This window comes from Elephantulus edwardii, unplaced genomic scaffold (assembly GCF_000299155.1).
Source record: "Elephantulus edwardii isolate Elephantulus edwardi_28Jun2011 unplaced genomic scaffold, EleEdw1.0 scaffold00001, whole genome shotgun sequence".
Classification (NCBI taxonomy): Eukaryota; Metazoa; Chordata; class Mammalia; order Macroscelidea; family Macroscelididae; genus Elephantulus; species Elephantulus edwardii.
This window is the reverse complement of record NW_006399751.1, coordinates 14,449,965-14,470,524: the sequence shown is the minus strand read 5'-3', so window position 1 is coordinate 14,470,524 and position 20,560 is coordinate 14,449,965. Positions and strand designations below refer to the sequence as shown.

Below are 20,560 nucleotides of genomic sequence, written 5' to 3'. Positions count from 1 at the left end.
GAAATAGCTAAGAGTGTGATTTCCTGGATCATCTGGTTAGACTACGTCTATAGCCTTCCAGGCAGCACAAAATTCATCCTCATGACTCAATTTTCAATCAAACAATAAGGTAATCAATAACACCAAGGAGGCACTCCCTCTTTGGAATTACTAACTATTCAAGGCCAAAAGGCAGCATTTGCCTAAGAATAAAGCCTAAAGACAGGAAGGAATAGACAGAAAGATTAATGTAAAGGAAAACAGAGAGGGGGAGAGCTGAGAAATGCATTTTGATGTCTTGAAACAAAATGTATATGAGAGGTAGAATGGAAAAACCAGAAGAAGAATCTATGCATTTGAGTTGCAGTGTTGGAGAAGAGTACTGAACATCTCACAGCCTGGCAAAAAAACAGATAGGTCTTGGAAGTACAGCCAATGTGTTCCTCAGAGACAAACATAGGGAAACTCCATCTCACTTACTTTGGACATGTTGCTAGAAGAGATTTAATCTTTCCTAGATTGAAAAATTTTATGAAATAAAAGTTCCTTCAATTCACAACTCTAAAAAGGTAGAGAAGTTATGTTTAGTTTTGTAAAAATTGCTAAATTGTCTTCCAGACCGGTGGTACCACTGACAGTGAATGAGATTTTGTGTTATGCCACCTCCTCGCTGCCACTTGGATTGTCACTGTCTGAGATGTTAGCCACTCTACCTGGTGCCAATAATCAGAGGAAAAACTACGGTTATTATGTATGAATTGCTGCCTGGTACACAGAGTAGGGACCCCATGGAGAAGATGGGGAAGAAGGTTGGCATCACAAATTGTTTTCACTCTCCTTGTTAGAGAACGAGAAATACTATTAGAAAATTGTTGTGAGGATTTTCACTGTTGTGGTTAGATGCCATCCAGGTGACTAACTCACACCAACCTTGTGCACAACTGAACCACACACACACACACACACACACACACCCCAAGTCATCTTCACAAGCTCTGATGTCCTTAATCCCACTGATGTCCATCCATCTCATTCATGGTCCTCCTCTTCTATGCTGACCATCTGTCTACTAAATATGACATCTTTCTCCGGTAACTGGCACCCCTAATATATGCCCACAGTATGTGAGATGAAATCTCAGGATCTTAACTTTTTTTTTTCTTCATTATTTTTGTGTGTGTGTGTACCGTCAAATCGGATCTGACTGGTACAGGAGGAGATTATCCCTCCTTCTCTAGCAGAGCATCTGGTGGATTCGAACCGCACACTTTTGAGATTGCAGTGTAGCTTCTTGCCACTAGGCCACCGGAGCTCCCTAGGATCTTAACTTCTAAGGAGCATCTTGGTTATGCTTCCTCCACGACTGACCTGTTTGAGGTGGGTTTTGTTTGTTGTTTGATTTTTTTTTTTCCAATCTGTGGCAATCCAATAATCTTCCAACACTAAATTCAAAGACGCCAATTCTTCGATCAATTTTCACATGCATAGGAGGCAACTGAAAATATGCTACAGTCAGTTAGTGCTCAGTTACTGTAGTTGGTATTATTGTTGCTGTTGTTATGTGTTGTTGAGTTGCTTGCAACTCATAGCGACCATATGTGCGAGAGCCCTAAATCCTGCTCTGCCCTGTGCCAACTTCACTGTCTCTGACACATCTCTTCCCATTACCCCAATCACTGAATTATTATTTTAATTTAAAATTTGCCGATGAGGAAGTGGAAGTACAAGTGCTGGTGAGTTTGGCCTTGAGCAGGTCTGCTTTGCAGGGAGAGGGGAAACTTGGGTGGGGCCAGCACAAGCCCCGCCCCTTGCCCCTGTACGCGTCCTGTCGCCATGGCAACGTGCAGGGCTCCGGTGAGTGCGTACTTTCACCCGCAAGGGGAGCTTTGGCGGCGTGATGACCGAGTATGATTACGGGAGCAACGTCACCGAGTCCCTGGGTGGGGAGGAGAACGATTTGTCCATCATCCAGCTGTGCGGGCTGGTGGAGGAGCTCAGGTACAGCCCTCACCCCCTGTCACCCCCCAGCACCCCATCTTCCGCTCTGTCCCGGCCTCTGTGGGCATCACCTCCTCCAGGCGGGTCCTGCACCCCGAGCGGGCTTGAAATGGGGTCCGGCCCCGTGATTGAAGATCCAAGGCCACACTGGACACTGGGAAAACAGAGATCTCCAAAGTGAGGCGGGAACTTTACCTCTTCGCCCTGTTTCTCCACCCATTCATGGAGTCCTTATGGGGAGGAGGCGAGCAGGGCCTGGCGCCGCTGGAGGAAGCCCCCAGGACACTTGATTTCAAGATGGGTCTGTCTAGTGCCAGCTGTGTGCGTAAACGCCCCCTCTCCCTGCCCCTAAGTCAGCTCAAGGAGCCCATTCCGATAACCTCTAAAGCCCTTTTCAACGCTGAATCTACAGTAAAATGAATGTTGACAGCACGATAGAAATGCGATTATGAGGCCTGCGTGTGCCTGAAGCATCGTCAACAGGTCTCATGCGTCTAGTTAAGTGACATCGAGTTGATTCCAATTAATAGCGACCTTATAGGACAGAGTGGAACTGCCCCCCTTGGGTATCCCAGGCTGTAGTTTTCATGACAGCAGATCACCAGGGCTTCCCTTCTGTGAAGTGGCTTTAAACCACCAGTCAGGTACTGAAGCATTGCACCTCCATGGCTGCTTGATGTTATTAGGTGCTGTTAACTTCTAGCGACCCTATGAACAACGGATCAGAACTCAGCCCTATGGTGTGCTGTCATCATTTCTGACACGCTTGAGCTCATTGCTTTAGTCACTCGCTCAGTCTATCTCCCGTGTGTGTGTGTGTGTGGGGGGGTGTCTTCTCTTTCACTGACCCTCCACCTTTCCAAGGATGACATCACCTGTCCTGGCAACATGTCCAAAGTATAAGACAAAACCTTGCCATCTTTTCCTCCAAGTAGCGTTCCAACTGCACCTTTCCCAAGACACACCTGTTCGTTCTTTTGGCCGTCCATGGGACAGTCAGTACTCTTCTCCGCACCACAACTCAAACGGATCAATTCTCCTAGCACCTTATTCATTGTTCAGCTCTCAGAGGGGAAAGTGATTGAAAAGAACATGGCATGAATCAGTCATACTTTAATCTTCAAACTGACATTATTGTTCTTAAGTATTTTGGAGAGGTCCTTTACAACGGAATTGATTGCCTAATGCAATAACGACTGATAATCTCCTAAGGATGTTGAGTCCTTGGTGGCTTAGTGGTAAGGAATTGTGCTGCCAACCCAAAGATACACAGTTCAAATCCACCAGCTGCTTTACAGGATAAAGATGGGCAGTTTCCTTCTGTGTAATTTACTGTCTCTGAAAACCTGCTGGTGGGTCAGTTATGGATCAGTTCCAACTCAAGGGTACCCAACAACCCTCCTCTTTTACATCATGGCTAGATACTAGTTATCTAGGGGTTTAAAGTGTGGTATCAAACTTAATCAGGTGCCCTTCTGTCTTACAGCTATGGAAACTCTGCCCTCAGAATTGAGACAGAGATGTTTGAGAAATACTACAATAAACTGGAGTCCAGAGATCATCCACGCACAAGATTATTAGATATTAAAATCTCAGTCACTGAATTCTCACAGGTACAAGTGGAGGCCTTGGAGTCTCATGCTCCTTTCAGTTTCCAGTGGTATTTGTGGGTCTTCCCTGAGTGCATTTCTTTTACCGGGGGTGGGGGGCAATATGACTCCCCCTCTTCTATCCACACCCTCCACGGTTTGTTAGTTTGAAAATAAATTTTTTAAAAGTTGAGGTTTTTGGTGTCACAGTTATCTAAAGGAAAGGTCAGCAACTCATCAGGCCACACTCTGCCGACTCTGTGGACACTCTCCCTCTCATGTGTTTTCAGTTCATTGTTGGCCTTCATTTTGGCACAGGACTTTACGATGACCTGTGAATGCCCAGAATCCTTCCTTCACACCGGGGCCCAGTCAGGATACTTTCTAGCCACATGTGGGTGGGCATTTGAATGTCCATCTTGGCTTGCTTTATGACCAATCCCTAATGGAAGATGACCTTGTTTTTCTTGAGTAGCAGTTACGAGCCAGGCGGAAATCCAAATTCCGGTCAGGTATAGACCAGGTGGTAAGCCTCACTACCAACCAAAAATATGAGCTCGTGCAAAAAGAGCTGGAGGATATGAAGGAAGACATAAGGCACATGAGGGCCAATGCTGAACGGGACCTGCAGTACCATGAGGTAAACCAGTCTCTCAACAGAGACCATTCATTCCATCCGGGCTCCCCACTCCCACCCCATCAAGCTGTACCTTGAGTGTGTTAGTCTTGCAATTGTTAGTGCTTTGGAAGAAACACTAGCAGGATAAGACAAATTGAGCACCTATCTTTAAGGAACTTACTGCCTACTTAAGGAGACAATATGTTTTAAATGTCCTTTTTTTAAAAAAAAATACTTTCTATAGTACTTAACCACTGCAAAATGAGACCAGTGTTGTTATATTTTGAAGAAACATTCTTCTAAGTTGTACATCACTCTTCTGTCAATGTGCTGTACTGAGGTAATCTGGGTTTGCTGTGATGCTGAACCTTGTGCCATTAGGGTGTCAAATGTCTTAACGGTTTCCCAAGGTAAGAGTGTTTGGTTGAGCTCCCAGTTTAAAATAGATTCGGAAGCAGGAGTGGCATTCCACTTCCTAAACCACTTTCTTATGGAAACTCTGTGAACTTGGAGAAACGATAGTTATAGAAAAGCTTCAGGGTCTTTTGTTCATAGAGTCACTGTAAGTCATGCTTGACTCGATGGCAATCAACAACAACAACAACAACAGCAACAACATTACCCTTATGGCTCAACTGTTAACCAAACAATCAATGTGCTCGTAAGATGAACAAATAACACCAAAAGGGCACTCATGCCTATGAAAAATTAGATAAGATTTTAAACGGTGGTATTTTCCCTGGAGAAAGCTCAAGAGGCAGGAAGAGATAGACTAGCAGGATGAATGTCGATGAGAATCACAGGGAGGAAGTGGGTAGTATGCTGTTCCAGTGCAGGGACGGTAATTCATGCCATAAAACAAAGTCTGCATGAATGAGTGAAAAACCACTTGCTCTGTAAGTTTTTCACTAAAAGCACAATAAAAAAGTAGCACACACACACATGCAATTGTGGGAAACACATTAGACCATGCACCAATTCAACAACCTCTACAAGTGCTATTGTTCAATCATTCTCCCCTTTTGTAAATGGTCCCTCCCTCGTTAACATGCATTCACTGCTTCCTGGAAATCCTACCTCACCATATGAGTTACTGTTGGTTAAACTATTGTTTGGTTTGAAGAAGACTTTGGGGATGATTTTATGCTTTAAGCCTAAAGATTCTCTTCAGAGAAATAGTTTAAGGGATTAATGCAGCTTCAATAGCTCTAGAAAGTCTGGACTGGACTCCATGAAAATTTTAAATGTTTTTAATAGGAAAGTTTTTATCATTCCCCTTTCTGGGAAATGTACAAACATACACACAACTCCTACAATGCCTAGTATATTAAAAGTTAAAGGTATATAATCGTTCATAATAACAAAGTTTGCAACAGACATCAAAACATTGTTGTTGCTATGTGCTGTCGAGTTGCCTGCGACTCATAGTGACCCTATGTACAGCAGCCCCAAACCCTGCCTTATCCTGTGCCAATCTCACTGTCTCTTACACACCTACCCCGTTATCCCAGTCACTGAATCAATCCATCTCATTGAGGGTCTTCCTCTTCTGCACCGTCCTTCCACCCTCACAAACATGACATCCCTCTCCAAGGACCAGTCCCTCCTTATAACATGCCCAAAGTATGTCAGATGAAGCTTCAGAATCCTTGCCTCTAAGGACCAGCCTGGCTTCACCCTCTCCAGGACAAACCTGTTTGTTCTCCTAGCAGTCTATGGTAGATTCAATACTCTTCTCCAGCACCAAAGCTCAAAGACATTGACTCTCCTATCATCTCTAGTCATTGTCCAGCTCTCTGATGCGTAACAAGTGATTGCAAAGACCATAGCATGTATCAGGTGCACCTTAGTCTCCAGACTGACATCATTGCTCTACAGTACTCTAGAGAGGTCTCTAATCAAAACATTAGTAGTAGTAGTATATTATGTTAGAGATGTTTTCCTATATCTTAAAGTATTTCTTTAATTTTTATGGATAGAAAGGTATGCTGTGTATTACGTATTATGACAAACATTTGACTAGCTGATGTTAGATAGAAAATGCGTCTAGCAGGTTTGATTTATATACTTAGCAATGAAACATGGTCATAATTTGAACATAGGCCATCTGTATATAATCGTAGAAAAGCTTGTATAATGATCCCGTCCTAGAGTACCCATTACCCAGATACAGTAAATATCAATACATGGCCATGTGTGTGTGTGTGTGTGTGTGTGTGTGTGTGAGAGAGAGAGAGAGAGAGAGAAACAGCTGCTGGCGCATGATTCTTCAATTTGGTGACATAATGTTCATCATATTGTTGAGCCACCATCATAACCTATTTCCAAGACTGTCCACCACCCTTCGCAGAAACTCAGTGACTCCAAAGCTCTTCCTCTCCCTCTCACCCACCACCAGTAGACTTTGTTGTGTGTGTACTTGCCTCGTCTGAGCACTGCATGTACGTGGGACCATGCAGGTGCAGGGGAGCAGGGACCATGCAGGTGCATGGGCTCGTGCTGCGTGTGTCCTTCGGTGAGGCCTGAGGGCTTAGAGGACATTGCCGTGGAGTGTTCAGAAACTTCTCTCTTTGTGCTGACTCCCTTAGGCCATCATTGAGGAAGCAGAAATCCGATGGGCTGAAATTCAGAAAGCAGTGTACGATTTTAAAAAAGATATCCTGAAAACCATATCCAAGAAGAAAGGGAGTATTTTGGCCACTCAGAAAGTGATGAAGTATATTGAAGACATGAACCGCAGGAGGGTAAGTTGGTAGGTGGTTAAAGTTCAGAAGGAAAGGACAAAAATTCATAGAATGACGACAGCTGTTACTCTTGTTTCTTCTTGTTATGTACCATTGAATTAGGACAGACTCACAGCTGGCCCACAGTGGCTTTTCAGAGGCAGTATATCGCAAGAGAGGAGATTGCCCAGTTTTCTCTCAAGAGCAGCTGGTGGGTTCGAACCACCATCTTTTGGTTAGGCAGCACAACTCCTTACCACTAGGCCACCAGAGCTCCTATGTTCGGCCCACCGTAAGTGTCGCCGCATACACAGATTCTTATATATTTTCCAAAGAGTGTGTGTGTATGTGTTTAAAATGCAAGTTTATTAAAGCTAAAATCAGTCGAGCAAGACGAATAGTAGTAGTATTGTACATCTACCTCCTTTTCCTTGTTATTATTGATTTCAAAATCTGCTCTTTTTTTTCTGAAGAAAGGTTGTGAGGCTAGGCTGTTTCAGCCCCCCTATTCAGGTTATAGCCTGCCATGCTTTGTTCTTCAAGACAGTTTGGAAGGATTACTAATCCTCATAAATTATGAGTCGTAACAATTATAATGGGAGCTCTGGAGGCCTTGTCGTTGTTGTTGTTGTGTGCCATGGAGTCAGAAGCGACTCAGAACTGACCCTCCAGTGGGCTTTCAGAGACAATAAATAGCACAGGATGGTACTGTCCATCCTCATCCTGAGGGGCCACGGGATGGGGGGGATTCAAACCATGTTCCCTGAGGATTGCAATGGCCTTGTGAATAAGGAATTGCATTGTCAACCCAAAAGCTGGAGGTTCAAAATCCACTAGCTGCATTGTTGGAGAAAGATGGGCTGTCTCTTCCTGTGCAATTTATAAATTCTGAAAACCCACTGGAGGGTCCGTTATGAGTCAGCTCTGACTCAGCAGCAGATCACGACAACAAAGTCTAACCCTACCAAGAGAATAAAAATACCTAAAGAGTCATAAGCGCTTGCTGCAGAAGGTCAAGGACTGCAGCCTTCAATACGGATTGAAGCTCAACATCAAGAAAACAAATATTCTCACCACTGGACCAATTGGAAGCATCAGTGTGGATGGTGAAGAGATTGAGATAGTTAACAGTTTTAGTTTACTTGGCTCCACAGTCAACAGTCTTTGGCAACAGCAGCCAGGAAATCAAGAGACAAACTGCATTGGGAAAGTCTGCTGTCAGGGACTTCTCCAAAGTGCTGAAGAGCAACGACGTCAGGCTGGAGACTAAGGTGTGCCTGATCCAAGCCATAGTTTTTGCAGTTGAGTGCTATGCATCAGAAAGCTGGACAGTGACTAGGGATGATAGAAAGAGAGTTGATGCCTTTGAGCTGTGGTGCTGGAGGAGTGTTGAATATACCATGGACTGCTAGGAGAAGACACAGGTTTGTCCTGGAGAGGGTGAAGCCGGAATGTTCCCTGGAGTCAAGGATTCTGAAGCTTCATCTGACATACTTTGGGCATGTTGCAAGGAGGGACTGGTCTTTGGAGAGGGACATCATGTTTGGGAGAGTGGAGGGACGGCGCAGGAGAGGAAGGCCGTGGATGAGATGGATTGATTCAGTGATTGGGGTGACAAGAGTAGGTGTGTCAGAGACAGTGAGGTTGGCACAGGACAAAGCAGGGTTTAGGGCTCTTGTACATAGGGTTGCTATGAGTCACAGCAACTCAACGGCACATAACAACAAACAACGAAGAGTCCTAAGACTGTTTTGTGAGGAAAAGTCTGAAGATGCTGTCTTGTCTTCCTTTGCCCCCACAGCAGCCGCACAGCCAGCTTACCGCAATATTAAAAGGAAGGCAGCCTTAGGCCCTGGCAGTCCAGCACCCTCTGCTTCTAGGTCGAGAGCGAGACACTGCAGCAGCCCCCCGCATGCGCGGCTGTACATCGCCCTGAAAATTAGGGGCCGAATATTAGGGCTCAGGATTGGTCTGTAGCCCCAAGCCTACCAATACGGGAAAAGAAGAGAGATTGATTAATATACGCTTTTGTTTTTTAGGATAGTTTAAAGGATAAGTTACGTTTGAAAAATGTTTCTCTCAAAGTCCAGAGGAAAAAAATGCTTTCACAATTGAGGCAGGTAAGTGAACGGCTCTTCGATGCTTCCCTTTCAGGTTACCTGGATAGGCAGTGGGTATAATGCTTCCCCCGGCCCCCCAGCAATGCTCTTCACATCCACATCCCTGTTGCCTATAAAGAGGTTATCTTGCAAAGCGAAAGGAACTTTGACGATGTGGTTAAATCAAGGGTTTTGAAATGGGGACAGTGTGTGGGACTATCCAGGTGAGCCCAATGTGATGCTAATGGTCCTTGTCAGAGAAAAGGCAGGTGAGTCATAATCAGAGGAAGAGAGGTAGCAGTGGAGGCAGAGGCTGCCACCTTACGAACGACAGATCTAAGCTCCGCCCTGTCCTGTGTCTTCCTCATCACTTATATGCTTGAGCCCATTGTTATGGTCACTGCATTAATCCATCTTGATGGACCTCTTCCTCTCTTTCTACCACCCTCCACCTTTCCCAGCATGATGTCCTTTTCCAAGGACTAGTCTCTCCTGACAACATCCCTAAATTATATGAGACGACGAAGAGTTTCACCATCGTTGTCTCTAAGGAACACGGTGATTTCACTGCCTCCCAGACAGACTTGTTCTTTCGGGCATCCATAGGATATTCAGGATTCTTCTCCAACACCACAACTCCAAGGCATCCTTATTCATAGCTCAACTTTCAGATGCCTGGGAAGCAACTGAAAAGACCATGGTTTGTGTCAGGCGTACCTTAGTCTTTAAACTGACACCATTGCTCTTTAGCACATTGGCGAGATCCTTCACAGGTGTTTTCCCATTATAATATATATTTTGACTTCTTGACTACAATTGTTGTTGTTTGTTAAGTGCCATCGAGTCATAGATGAGATACCTATGTACAGCAAATGAACAGACTAGTGCTCTTCAACCTAGAAGAGTGACCAAAAGTAATTAAAAACAGGCCTGGGGGCCACAAATTAAAATCACCCACCTTTGGCTTGGTAGCATAACTTTCAATCCATTAGGCCAACAGAGCTCTCTCTATGTTGTTGTTGTTATGGTTGAGTCATAGATGACTCATAGTGTACCTATGAACGAAAGACCTAAACACTTGTATAGCTTTCATAGTTTCTCCACATTCATAGAGTTCCCAGAGACAAGCTATTTCAGAAGTGGATGCCACTCCTGCTTCCAAGGTTGCTTTAATCGGGAGCTCCACCAGACACTGTCCACCATGGGTAACCGTGATCGCATTTGACACATCAGTGTCGCAGTGTTTGACATCCAATAGCAAGTAAACATTCCACCCTAATCCTCACCAGAACCAGAAAACAAACCTCTGTAGAATCAGGCCATTCTAGACGCATTTCAACCTGGATTTACCCTATGTGCAATTGCTTGTGGATCCAAGTAAAACTTGATTGTGGATCCAAGTAAAATGAAAACCTTGACAATGTCAATCTTTATCTATCACAGTGGTCCAGTGGTGAGGACTTCTGTTTTCTTGATGTTGAGATGTCCTGCACTGAGAAGTGGCACTAGGTTGACTGGGGTGTTAACATGTTTGGGGACCATGACTTGAGGTCCAGAAGGACCTCAGTGGGCAGGGACAGCACTGGCGTGAAATGGCCAGGGACATATATGAAGCTCTCGACTGTGGTCCTCTTCATATCTGCATAGATACAGTTGGCTTCATGGTAGGTGCATGACAAAACCAGCTCACAGGGAGGTCATGACAGGGCTCCTGGCTGCACACATCGATGCTCAGTCTTGGACCAGAAAAGGGTGCTTCTGCCTCACTTTGCACGCATGTCTCAGTGTGAACCCTATACTTGAAGAAAGAACTTGTAAACTAGAGCTCGTTTAGTAGAGGGGACTGAATAGCAGAGGGCTTCTAAGCACGTCAGAGCAGAAACATTGTAGAAGACCCGAGACTGATGGCCCCACAGCAAGAGGGCCTGAGAGGGCTGCTATGTGAGAGTGCTGGGGCTGCCCCGGGGATGTCAGACAGACTGGGAGGACGCAGGGGACAGAGGTAGGGCTGGGTACAGAGGTGACAGGGAAAGAGGTTCTTGTAAGGCAAAAGTTGTCACCATGGAGGTGGCACAGGTGGAAGGAGCCAGCCCTGCATTCCTGTGAGGTCAGCCCTGTTAAGAGAATTGAAGCCTGAGGTGGTTAGGAGATGGGTGACCTTTCACCCTAAACACTGAAGAGCAGAGGTGACGCAGCCGTGGGTCCTCACGCACGATGGCGGGAGTGGCGATGGTGAGGAAAAAACCACTTATCCGGAGGCACTGTCACAAGGACCAGGGGCCCCAAATCTTCCAGCAGCCCAGTAGAGAGAGGGGTCCCTCAGATGTAGAAACAGGCTGAGAGCCTCTGAACGAGAGAATGGGTCCCCCGGGGGGGGTGGGGGGCAAGGGACGGGAAGAAGTTACATCTCAGGAGGCAGATACAGCATAGAGAACAGCAGCAGGCACTGAGTTCAGCGGCTGCACAGTGACCAGATGGGGAAGGGAAGGTGGAGCCCAGCCAGGGAGGGTCGGGAGGTCAGCCCGCCCTGTGCGCACTGCAGAATTGTCATATAATCAAACTTACTCATTGACTGAGTTGAAACTGAGTCAGCTGACCCCTGTTGGATTTCTGAGGCTATAAATCAGGTGGCAGGAGATAGTCTCTCTTTCTTCACAGAGATTCTGGTGGATTCGAACCACTAGAGAAGACTTTAGGTTTTAACAACACAACACACTATGCATTAGAGCATCAGATCCCTAGATGATTAAAGCAGGGGGACTTAAGGGCTGACTTTCCTCGGACTTCGGGTTAAAAAGAACTCTTCATTTCTTAGCAGACAGGTCTCTTCCTTGCAAACCCTGCTTGGGCCCCTCCCTTCCCCAATGAGGGAAGCCTCCACTGACCTGGGTGAGAGAGGCTTCTCTCTATGTGCCCTCAGGTCTGTTGGTCCATCAGCCCTGACTATGCATGCCTGCGGCCTGGGGCTCTTTCTCATTCACTCCAGTCTCTGCATTTGGTGTGCGTTTGTTGGGGGACTGAAATCTAGGGAGTTGCCGGTCGTGAGTCCTGCATTCAGGAGGCACACCGGAGCAGACCGGCTTCCTTCTTCTTTCTGAGCTGTAGAAGGAAGAGGTAGGCGAGGCCCTCCATGATGTGGACTTCCAGCAGCTGAAGATTGAGAATGCTCAGTTTTTAGAAACGATTGAAATAAGGAATCAAGAACTGATCCAGCTGAAACTGGTGTCTGGAAATAGTCTACTGATCCTCAACGCTTACAAAGTAAGCCCTCCCCACATCCACGCCGGCCCATGGCTTTTCCTCCACCCCACACCTCTGCACCCATCCAGGGACAAGGTCCCAGGCCTTTGCAGCCTTCCCAAGAGCCCAGGTGTCCTTCACTGGCCTACTGTCCCCCCATTTCTCTGAACCCCCAAATCCAAGTCTCCTTGAATCCTGCTCTGCTCTGTGAGTGCAGGAGACCCTCCAGAGAGCTTACTCCTTAAAAAAACACACCAAATGGAGTTAAGGGATTAAGGTCACACAGCCTTGCCCCAGCCCCATTGTATTTTTTTTCTCTCTTTTCCTAATTCACCAGGTGATCTTTTTTAATGTACTGCAAACTTGAAAAACCAAAACCATTTAGGGCCTGATTTCATTTAGGCCCATAGTAGGGAGCATACACTTACTGCCTTAGTAGCCTGCAAAGGGAGAACACGTTTGCTAAGAGTGAAACGACTACAAAAATAGAAAACAACTAAACTTATCACTCCAAGAAAACTTCTTCTTCTTCTTCTTGTAGTAGTAGTGTCAGAACCGACCCATAGCTGACCCTCTGGCAGATTTTCAGAGGCACTTAATCCTACGGGGCAGGGGCCGGGGGGGGTGAGCGGGGAGATTGCCCTTCCTTCTCCCACAGAGCAGATGGAGGATTTGAACTGCTATGCCTTTGGGATTGTAGCGCAGCTTCTTACCATTAGGCCACCAGAGCTCCAAGGGAAAAAACAAAAGGCTTTAATAATTGATGTTGTTAGGTACTGTTGAGTCAAGTACTAATCATAGCAACCCTATGAACAACAGGTCTGAACTCTGCTCTATCACGTGGCATCCTCTTCATTTCTGGCATTCCTAGTCTCATTGTTATGGTCACTGTGTCAATCCATTAGGCTGAGAATCTTCCCCTCCTTCGCCCACCATCCACCTTTCCAAGCATGATGTCCTTTTCCAAGGACTGGAACGCTTAACAACAACTCTTCTAACAACACTTCTCCAAGACCAACCTGTTTCTTCTTGGAAAATTCAGTACCCTTCTCCAGCGTCACCACTCAAAGGCCTCAATTCTTCTTCTGTCAACTTTATTAACTGGCCAGCTTTCATATGCATAGCAAGTAATTGAAAAGACCATGGTTGGGTCAGGCCTAATGTAAGTCTTTAAATGGACTGAGTTAATTAGTTAACTGTAGACCTTCCCGGTGCAATACATCTGATCTCCTGAGTGCTGGTACCAAGGGTGTTGATTATGGATCCAAGTAAGATGAAATCATTGGCAATTTCTATCTCTTCTTCAGGACTAATAGATCGGAACAGGGTAAGGGTGGCCCAATGGTAGAATTCTCACTGTCCATAAGTGAGACCTGGATCATTCGAGATTTTGCCCATAGTGTCTTTCAGTACTTCAAAGCTTGAAATGGTTTTTCAGTTTTCTTAAAAAACTAGAGTAAGGCTGAGAAATTCTTCCCTTTCCCCATCCCCCCACTCCAGGTCTTTGCATATTCTATTAAAATACTTTGCTTTATCTTCTCTAGCAGCATTTTGATATCTCCTGTTTCACTCTTTTACTTCAGCATCTACTCCCTTTGTTTTGGCCTTTCAGTGCTGTAGGGTAGTTTTCAGAGTCTCTTCTGACATCCATTTGGTCTTCTTTCTCCTTTGTCTTAGCCCTTTGGCGTTCTTCATGGATGATATCCATGATACTGTCCCACTGCTCATCTGGTCTTTGATCATTAAATGTTTAATGCCTCAAACCTGTTCTTGAAATGATTTTTAAATTCAGGTGGGATAGACTCAAGGTCATACTTTGGCACTTGTGCACTTGTGTAACTTTTCTCCGACTTCAATACGAACTTGCACAGGAGGACTTGATGGTCTTTTCCACAGTCAGCACCTGGCCTGGTTTCAACTGCTGATATTGAGCTTTTTCATGATTCTTTCCACAGATGTAGTCAATCTGATTCATCAGGGGAGGTCACCATCCGTGTTTCCTTAAAAAGGTATTTGCAATAAATAAATCTTTGTGCAAAATTAAATAATTTAATCTCCAGTCTCATTTCTGTCACCAAACCCATAATGTCCAACTACCTTTCTCTCAACTTTGTTTCCAACTTTTCCAGTAACCAGTTCTTATTAATGCATCTTGACTGCATGTTTGATCAGTTTCAGACTACAAAAGTTGATAGGATTCTGCAGTTTCCTCTCCCTTGGCTTTAACTTTTGGGGTGTATATTGGAATACTGGTTGTACTAACAGGTCTTCTCTGCACACATAGAGAGAATACACTATGGCTCACAGCACTCTACTTCAGGATAGTCCTTTGTCCTTTTCATTATGAACACAGCATCATTCTTCAACTCTTCATCCCCAGCAAAGTAGATCATATGATCAGCGGATTCAGATTGGCCAATGTCAGTCCATTTCAGCTCATGAATGCCTAGAACATCTATATGCATTGAAATACTGAGAGATGCTACGGGCAGAGTTTTGAATGATCTAGGAAGGATCAAAAGAAGATAGAAGGGATACACAGAGTCATTGTACCAAAAGCATTGGTCAGCACTGAAATATTTCAAGAAGTGTATAATAAGAACCATGGTGATTAGGGAAGACGTTCAAGCTGCTTTGAAGACACTGGCAAAATACAAGAACCCAGGAATCATTGGGATACCAACTGATAGATTTCCAGATGCAACCCTGGAGGGGCTTACTGGTCTATGTCAGGAAATCTGGAAGACTGACCAACTGACTGGAGGAGATGTGATTGGTTAACATTACCAAGAAAGATAATCCAACAGAATGTGGAAATTATCAAACAATATCATTAATATCACATGCAAGCAAAATATTGCTGAAGATCATCCAACAATGGCTAGAACAATGTATTGAAAGAGAAATGCCAGAAGTTCAAGCTAGGTTTAGAAGAGGCCGTGGCATGAGGAATATCTTTGCTGATGTCAGATGGTTCCTGGCTGAAGGCAGAGAATACCAGAAAAATGTCTATTTGTGCTTTATTAACAGTGCAAAGACCTTTGTCTGTGTGGATCACAATAAAGGATGGCTAACATTGTGAAGAATGGGACCCTACAACACTTTGTTGTGCTCGTGCTAAACTTAGACCTACATCAAGAAGATGTCATCCACAGAAAGAAAACACTGGTTTAAAATCAAGAAAAGTGTGTCTCAGGGTTGTATCTTTTCTGCATACCTCTTCAATTTGTATGCTGAGCAAATCGTTCAAAAAGCTGGACTTAATGAAGAAGACTTTGACATCAGGATCGGAGGAAGACTCATCAGCAACCTGAATTATGCAGGTGACACGACCTTGCTTGCAGAAAGCACGAGCAACCTGAAGCATCTACTGCAAAAGATTAAGGACCACAAACTTCAATATAGATTATATTTCAACATCAAGAGGGCAGAAATCCTCACCACTGGGCCAAGAAACAGCATCATGATAGATGGAGGAAAGATTGAGGTTGTCAATGATCTCATCTTCCTTGGATCGATAATCAGCACCATTGGTACCGACAGACAGGAAATCGAAAGATGAATTGTGTATTGGGAAAGTCTGTTATCAGGGACCACTACAAAGTCCCACAGGGTCATGATCAGTTTAAAGACAAATGTCCATCGGATTCAAACCATAGGGTTTTATAAATAATGATAAGAGAAGAACTGATGCCTTTGAATTATGTTGGAGGAGAGTACTGAAGACCCCATGACAGCTAAAAGAACAAACAGAAATATCTTGGAGTAAGTACAGACAGAGTGCTTTTTAGAGACAAGGGAAGGGGGAAGCTTTGTCTCACATACTTCAGGCATCTTATCAGGAGCAGTTATTCCTTGGAAAGGAACATCATACTTGGGAAGGTGGAGGGTCAGCAAAAGAGAAGAAGACCAGATTGATTGAGACAGTGGCTGTGGTTATGGGCTCAAGTATGTCAGAGATGAGAAGGATGGCGCAGGATAGGATGGGGTTCAGATCTGTTGTTCACATGAGTTTTACGACTCGACAGCACCTAACAACGTGAAGGAGGCCTGAATCCATCTTTTGACCAGTGCACCTGAAGTAGTAAAGGCTGAGTGTTTCTATGTGCTGGACAGGTTACAGGGGAGCTTCCACACTGAGACAGAGTGGGGAGAATGATGATTGACTTGTAAAAATCAACCCATGAAATGCTAGGGAGCACGAAGTCCAGTTTACATGGCGAAGGACCTGGTAATGTTTCATTCCATCATGCATGATGTTGCCATGAATTGACATCCAGATTGATGACAGCTAACAACCACATAGATGTGAAGAGGGTCCGTCCCCAGCAGATCAGGCTGCCCAGTCACCCTTCCTGAAACTACCTTAATGAAGGGTCAACAAACTGTAGGCCAATGGATCTGTCCCACTGGCCTGTGAGCTCTGAATGGCTTTTACTGCAACACATTGGTAGGGAACACTCTGAATCCACAGGGTGGAATGATAGCAACCCCACCCTCCCCATTAGTTAATGTGGATTACATAAAAACTGCTCTCAATTGTTATTATTGTTGTGTGAAAATATGTTTTCTCTTTTGTTAGTGTAAACACAAATATCTTCAACTTTCCTTTGGCCCGTAATGCTAAAATGCTAAAATGTCTGATCCATTAAAGGAAACTTCCTGACCCCTCGTCTACTGCCCAGCGGCCATAGTGGCCATGGACATAGGTTGCTAACTCGCAGATGGGCTTTGTTGTTGTTGTTGTTGAGAATATACACAACAAACAAACAGGAACTCAGCTGTTTTTATGTGTATGACTCAAGGACATTGATTGCACTTTAAAAAAATTTTTGTATACAATCATTTGTGTTTTGTGTTTTATACAATCACTAGTATTCATTTTATTTTGTACAAATAATCACCGTTGCTCTATGCCTGCTATCGCCCTTTCTTTTGAAGCCCTCATTGACCCTTTCCCATGACTTCATCGCAGCTCCACCCACTAACATACTTTGGGTTTTTCAAACATCCTCAATCTCCTTTTCTGCGTTCTCCTTCTCTCATTGATTTAAACCCACTGGCCCTTAAGTTTCTAAACTCTAAAGACTTCAGGAGGACATTTTTGGTTTAAAGATTATATATATATATCAAGGCTATAGTGTCATGGGGTTCATTTAGCCCCCTTGGCTCCAGAAAGTCTGTATCTCATTAGGATTTGAAATTCTGTTCTGTATATCCCCCCTTCTGATGAGGATTCTTGTATGGAATTTCTAATACACTCAAAGTATTCAGTGATGATAACCAGATACTCTCCATTTCTTTTGGCCTCATGGTGGAGGCACTTAAGTGCTTGTCCTGCGACCGGCAGAGGAGGGCAGGCAGAGAAGGGACATGATCCCTGGGTGTCTCACCTCACCCTGGGCAGATGGCTTTCGGGCCTTTCTGCTAGGTTGCTGTGATATCCCGGGGCAAAGCCCAGCACTCTTCCCTGCTCCATCCACCTCCCCCCCCCCCATGACTCTTCACTTGGCTCTCAGCTCCTTTAGACTCTTCTCCTCCAAGGCCAGAGTTCCTGGGCAGCGTAAATGGTTAAGAGTTTGTTTACTAGATGAGAGGTTGGTGGTTCGAACCCAGCCAGTGACACCTTGGTGGACAGACCTAGAGAAGGTCAGCCTTAGTTAACTAGGATTAGTTGTATCCACTCCCTAAGGCTCAGTCTTCCGACCTGTAAAGTGGGCATTCTGGTATACTAGTCACCCACAGCAAGTAGTGCAGGCAGCTATTTGCTTAGGATTCTCCAGGGGTCTGTCACTGTGCTCAGCTCTTTCCAAAGATTATCTCATTAAATCTTCTTCACAGACCTTGGAACAAGAGGAAGACCCACAGTGAGATAGGCTGACATAGTGGCCTCAACAAGGGGCTCAAAATAACAATGTCTGTGAGGATGGCACAGAACCAGGTAGTGTTCTGTTGTGTAGTGAGATATACTGAATTGGAATTGACTCAGCAACACGTAATAACAACCTAATCCAGTAAGATGATAACACCAAATTTGGAGAGACACTAGGACTTGCCCAAACTTCTGTTAGTAAGTGATGGGGCCAGGAATTGGGTCCTTTTGTGTGCATCTTACCATCCCATGTCTTTGGTGAGGATGAGATTCTGGCTGCCCTCTTAACCCCTTGTTTTTAAAAGCTATTGAGTCCAGTAGAACTTGTAACGACCCTATGAGCCACAGAGCTGAGTCCTGCCTTATCCTGTGCAATCCTTATCATTCCCGACACACTTGAGCCTGTTGCTAAAATCACAAGATGTGCAGTTCATCTCATTGAAGGTCTTCCTCCTCTTTGCTGAGCCACCACCTTTCCAAGCATGAGATCTCTCTCCAAAGAAGAGCCTTTCTTGACAACATGCTCAAAGTACGTGAGACAAAGCTTCACCATCCTTGCCTCCAAAGGGCACTTTGGTTGCACTTTCTCAAGACATATTTGTTTGTTCTGTTATCGGTTCGTGGGATATTCAGTACTATTCTTCAACACCACAACTCACAAACATCGGTTCTTCTGCTGTCATTGTTATTCTTGGCTAGCTCTCAGATGTGTAGCAGGTGCTCGATAAAGAGTGTTATTGTTAAGCGTGGTAGAGTTGAGGGAAACTAATAGAAAATGTGTGAATAACAGATATTAGCATTGTTCTGTGTTGTGCTGTTCCTGTCATCCCCAACACACGTGAGCCCACTGACAAAATCACTGTATCAGTCCACCACATTGAGGGTCTTCCTCTCTTTCACTGACTACCTTTCCAAACATAATGTCCCTCTCCAAGGAACAGTGTCTCTTAACATACCCAAAGTAAGACGAAGCTTTGTCATCCTTGCCTCCAAGGTTCAGTCTGGCTTTGCCTTCTCTAATATATATTCGTGTGCCATCAAATCGGATCTGACTGGTACAAGAGGAGATTTCCCCACCCTTCTCCAGCAGAGCATCTGGTGGATTAGAACTGCTCCCCTCTGGGATTGCAGTACAACTTCTTGCCACTAGGCCACCAGAGCTCGCCTAAGACATATCTGTTCTTTTTAAAAGTAGATGGATATTCAGCACTGTTTTCCAATACCGTAACTCACGTTCACCCCAAAATCACCAGCTTTAAAGCAACAGGATTCTGTACCCATGAGAAGGGCAGACCCAGATTCCTAGACAATCCTGTTTTCTCCTGCTTACAAAAGAGCAGTCTACCCTTCCTGTTGTTCTGAGAGGTCTTTGCTTAATGTTTGCTATGTTCTGGCATTTCAGGGCAAGCTTCATCATGGATTGGAAATGTCTGTCAATCTGGACAAGGAGATGTTGCTGAGAAATGAGTTACTAAAAAGAATTGAAAAAGAAACTGAACAAGCAGAGGAGGTAGGAACGAGAAGAAGTTGCCATTCTGATGTTTAACTCCTTCTCTCTATGCCTCTGAGTCAAACATTTGAGTCAATGTCCACTAAGATCCACACCATTTGGACTTATTGTCTGGAAAAGCCCGTTATTGTCGTTGTGTGCCATTGGAACCAACTCACTGCTGACCCTCCTGCAGGTTTTCAGAAGCAGTACATCTCATGGGAGGAGATTGCCCGTCCTTTTCCCAATGAGAAGCTGATGGATCTGAACCATGTACCTTTGGGATTCCAACACAGCTTCTTACCTCTAGGCCACCGGAGTTTCCTCCCTCCTAAAAATCCAATTCGTTCTGGATCATCAGAGGGAATATGGCCTATGGAGACTTACCGCACAATAGTGCTGCATTTCTTTTTTTTTTTATTTACTTTATTAATTTTAATGAACATTTACAGAGATTTTGGATTTCCATTCATTCATTGTTGCACTATTTTCTCTACCCCCCGCCCAGTTCATTCCTCTCTTTTTTTCTCCCCTCGGAAGTCTGTTTTAATTGTCCCATTGCCACAGTGCTTGTCAAAACCAGTTCTGATTAATCTCCAGTGTTGCATTTCACTGCAGCGTGAGGTTATCAAGTCAACTCATAAACTAAGGATTAGGGAGAGATTGAGTATTCCTCAAGAATTCCTTAACTGACTCAAAGTATAGTACTCGAGGTTTGGTATGTGTGTGTACCATCAGATCAGATCTGACAGGTACAGGAGGAGATTGCCCCTCCTTCTCCAGCAGAGCACCTGGTGGATGCTTCTTATTCTTATTTCATGTCCAACTTTCAGATGCATAGGATACATCTGAAAATGGGTCTTTGCAGCCACTTGCTATGCATCATAAAGCTGGACAATGACTAGGGATGATAGAAGGAGAATTGATGCCTTTGAGCTGTGGTGCTGGAGAA

The 20,560-nt window shown here is 44.7% G+C and overlaps 2 protein-coding genes across 2 annotated transcripts in view; one reads left to right on the top strand and one right to left on the bottom strand.

Moving 5' to 3' along the window:
- Nucleotides 1-1,814, bottom strand: part of CSNK2A2 (casein kinase 2, alpha prime polypeptide) — an 81,361-nt gene extending 79,547 nt beyond the window's left edge. The window contains exon 1 of the mRNA XM_006878918.1: nucleotides 1,792-1,814. Within this exon, the coding sequence (XP_006878980.1) occupies nucleotides 1,792-1,814 (23 nt within the window). The remainder of the gene's footprint in view (nucleotides 1-1,791) is intronic.
- A 62-nt stretch (nucleotides 1,815-1,876) lies between these two features.
- Nucleotides 1,877-20,560, top strand: part of CCDC113 (coiled-coil domain containing 113) — a 24,154-nt gene continuing 5,470 nt past the window's right edge. Inside the window, exons 1-7 of the mRNA XM_006878917.1 lie at nucleotides 1,877-1,977; nucleotides 3,464-3,590; nucleotides 4,045-4,206; nucleotides 6,774-6,929; nucleotides 8,948-9,028; nucleotides 12,113-12,268; nucleotides 19,522-19,629. Coding sequence (XP_006878979.1) covers nucleotides 1,877-1,977; nucleotides 3,464-3,590; nucleotides 4,045-4,206; nucleotides 6,774-6,929; nucleotides 8,948-9,028; nucleotides 12,113-12,268; nucleotides 19,522-19,629 — 891 coding nt within the window. The remainder of the gene's footprint in view (nucleotides 1,978-3,463; nucleotides 3,591-4,044; nucleotides 4,207-6,773; nucleotides 6,930-8,947; nucleotides 9,029-12,112; nucleotides 12,269-19,521; nucleotides 19,630-20,560) is intronic.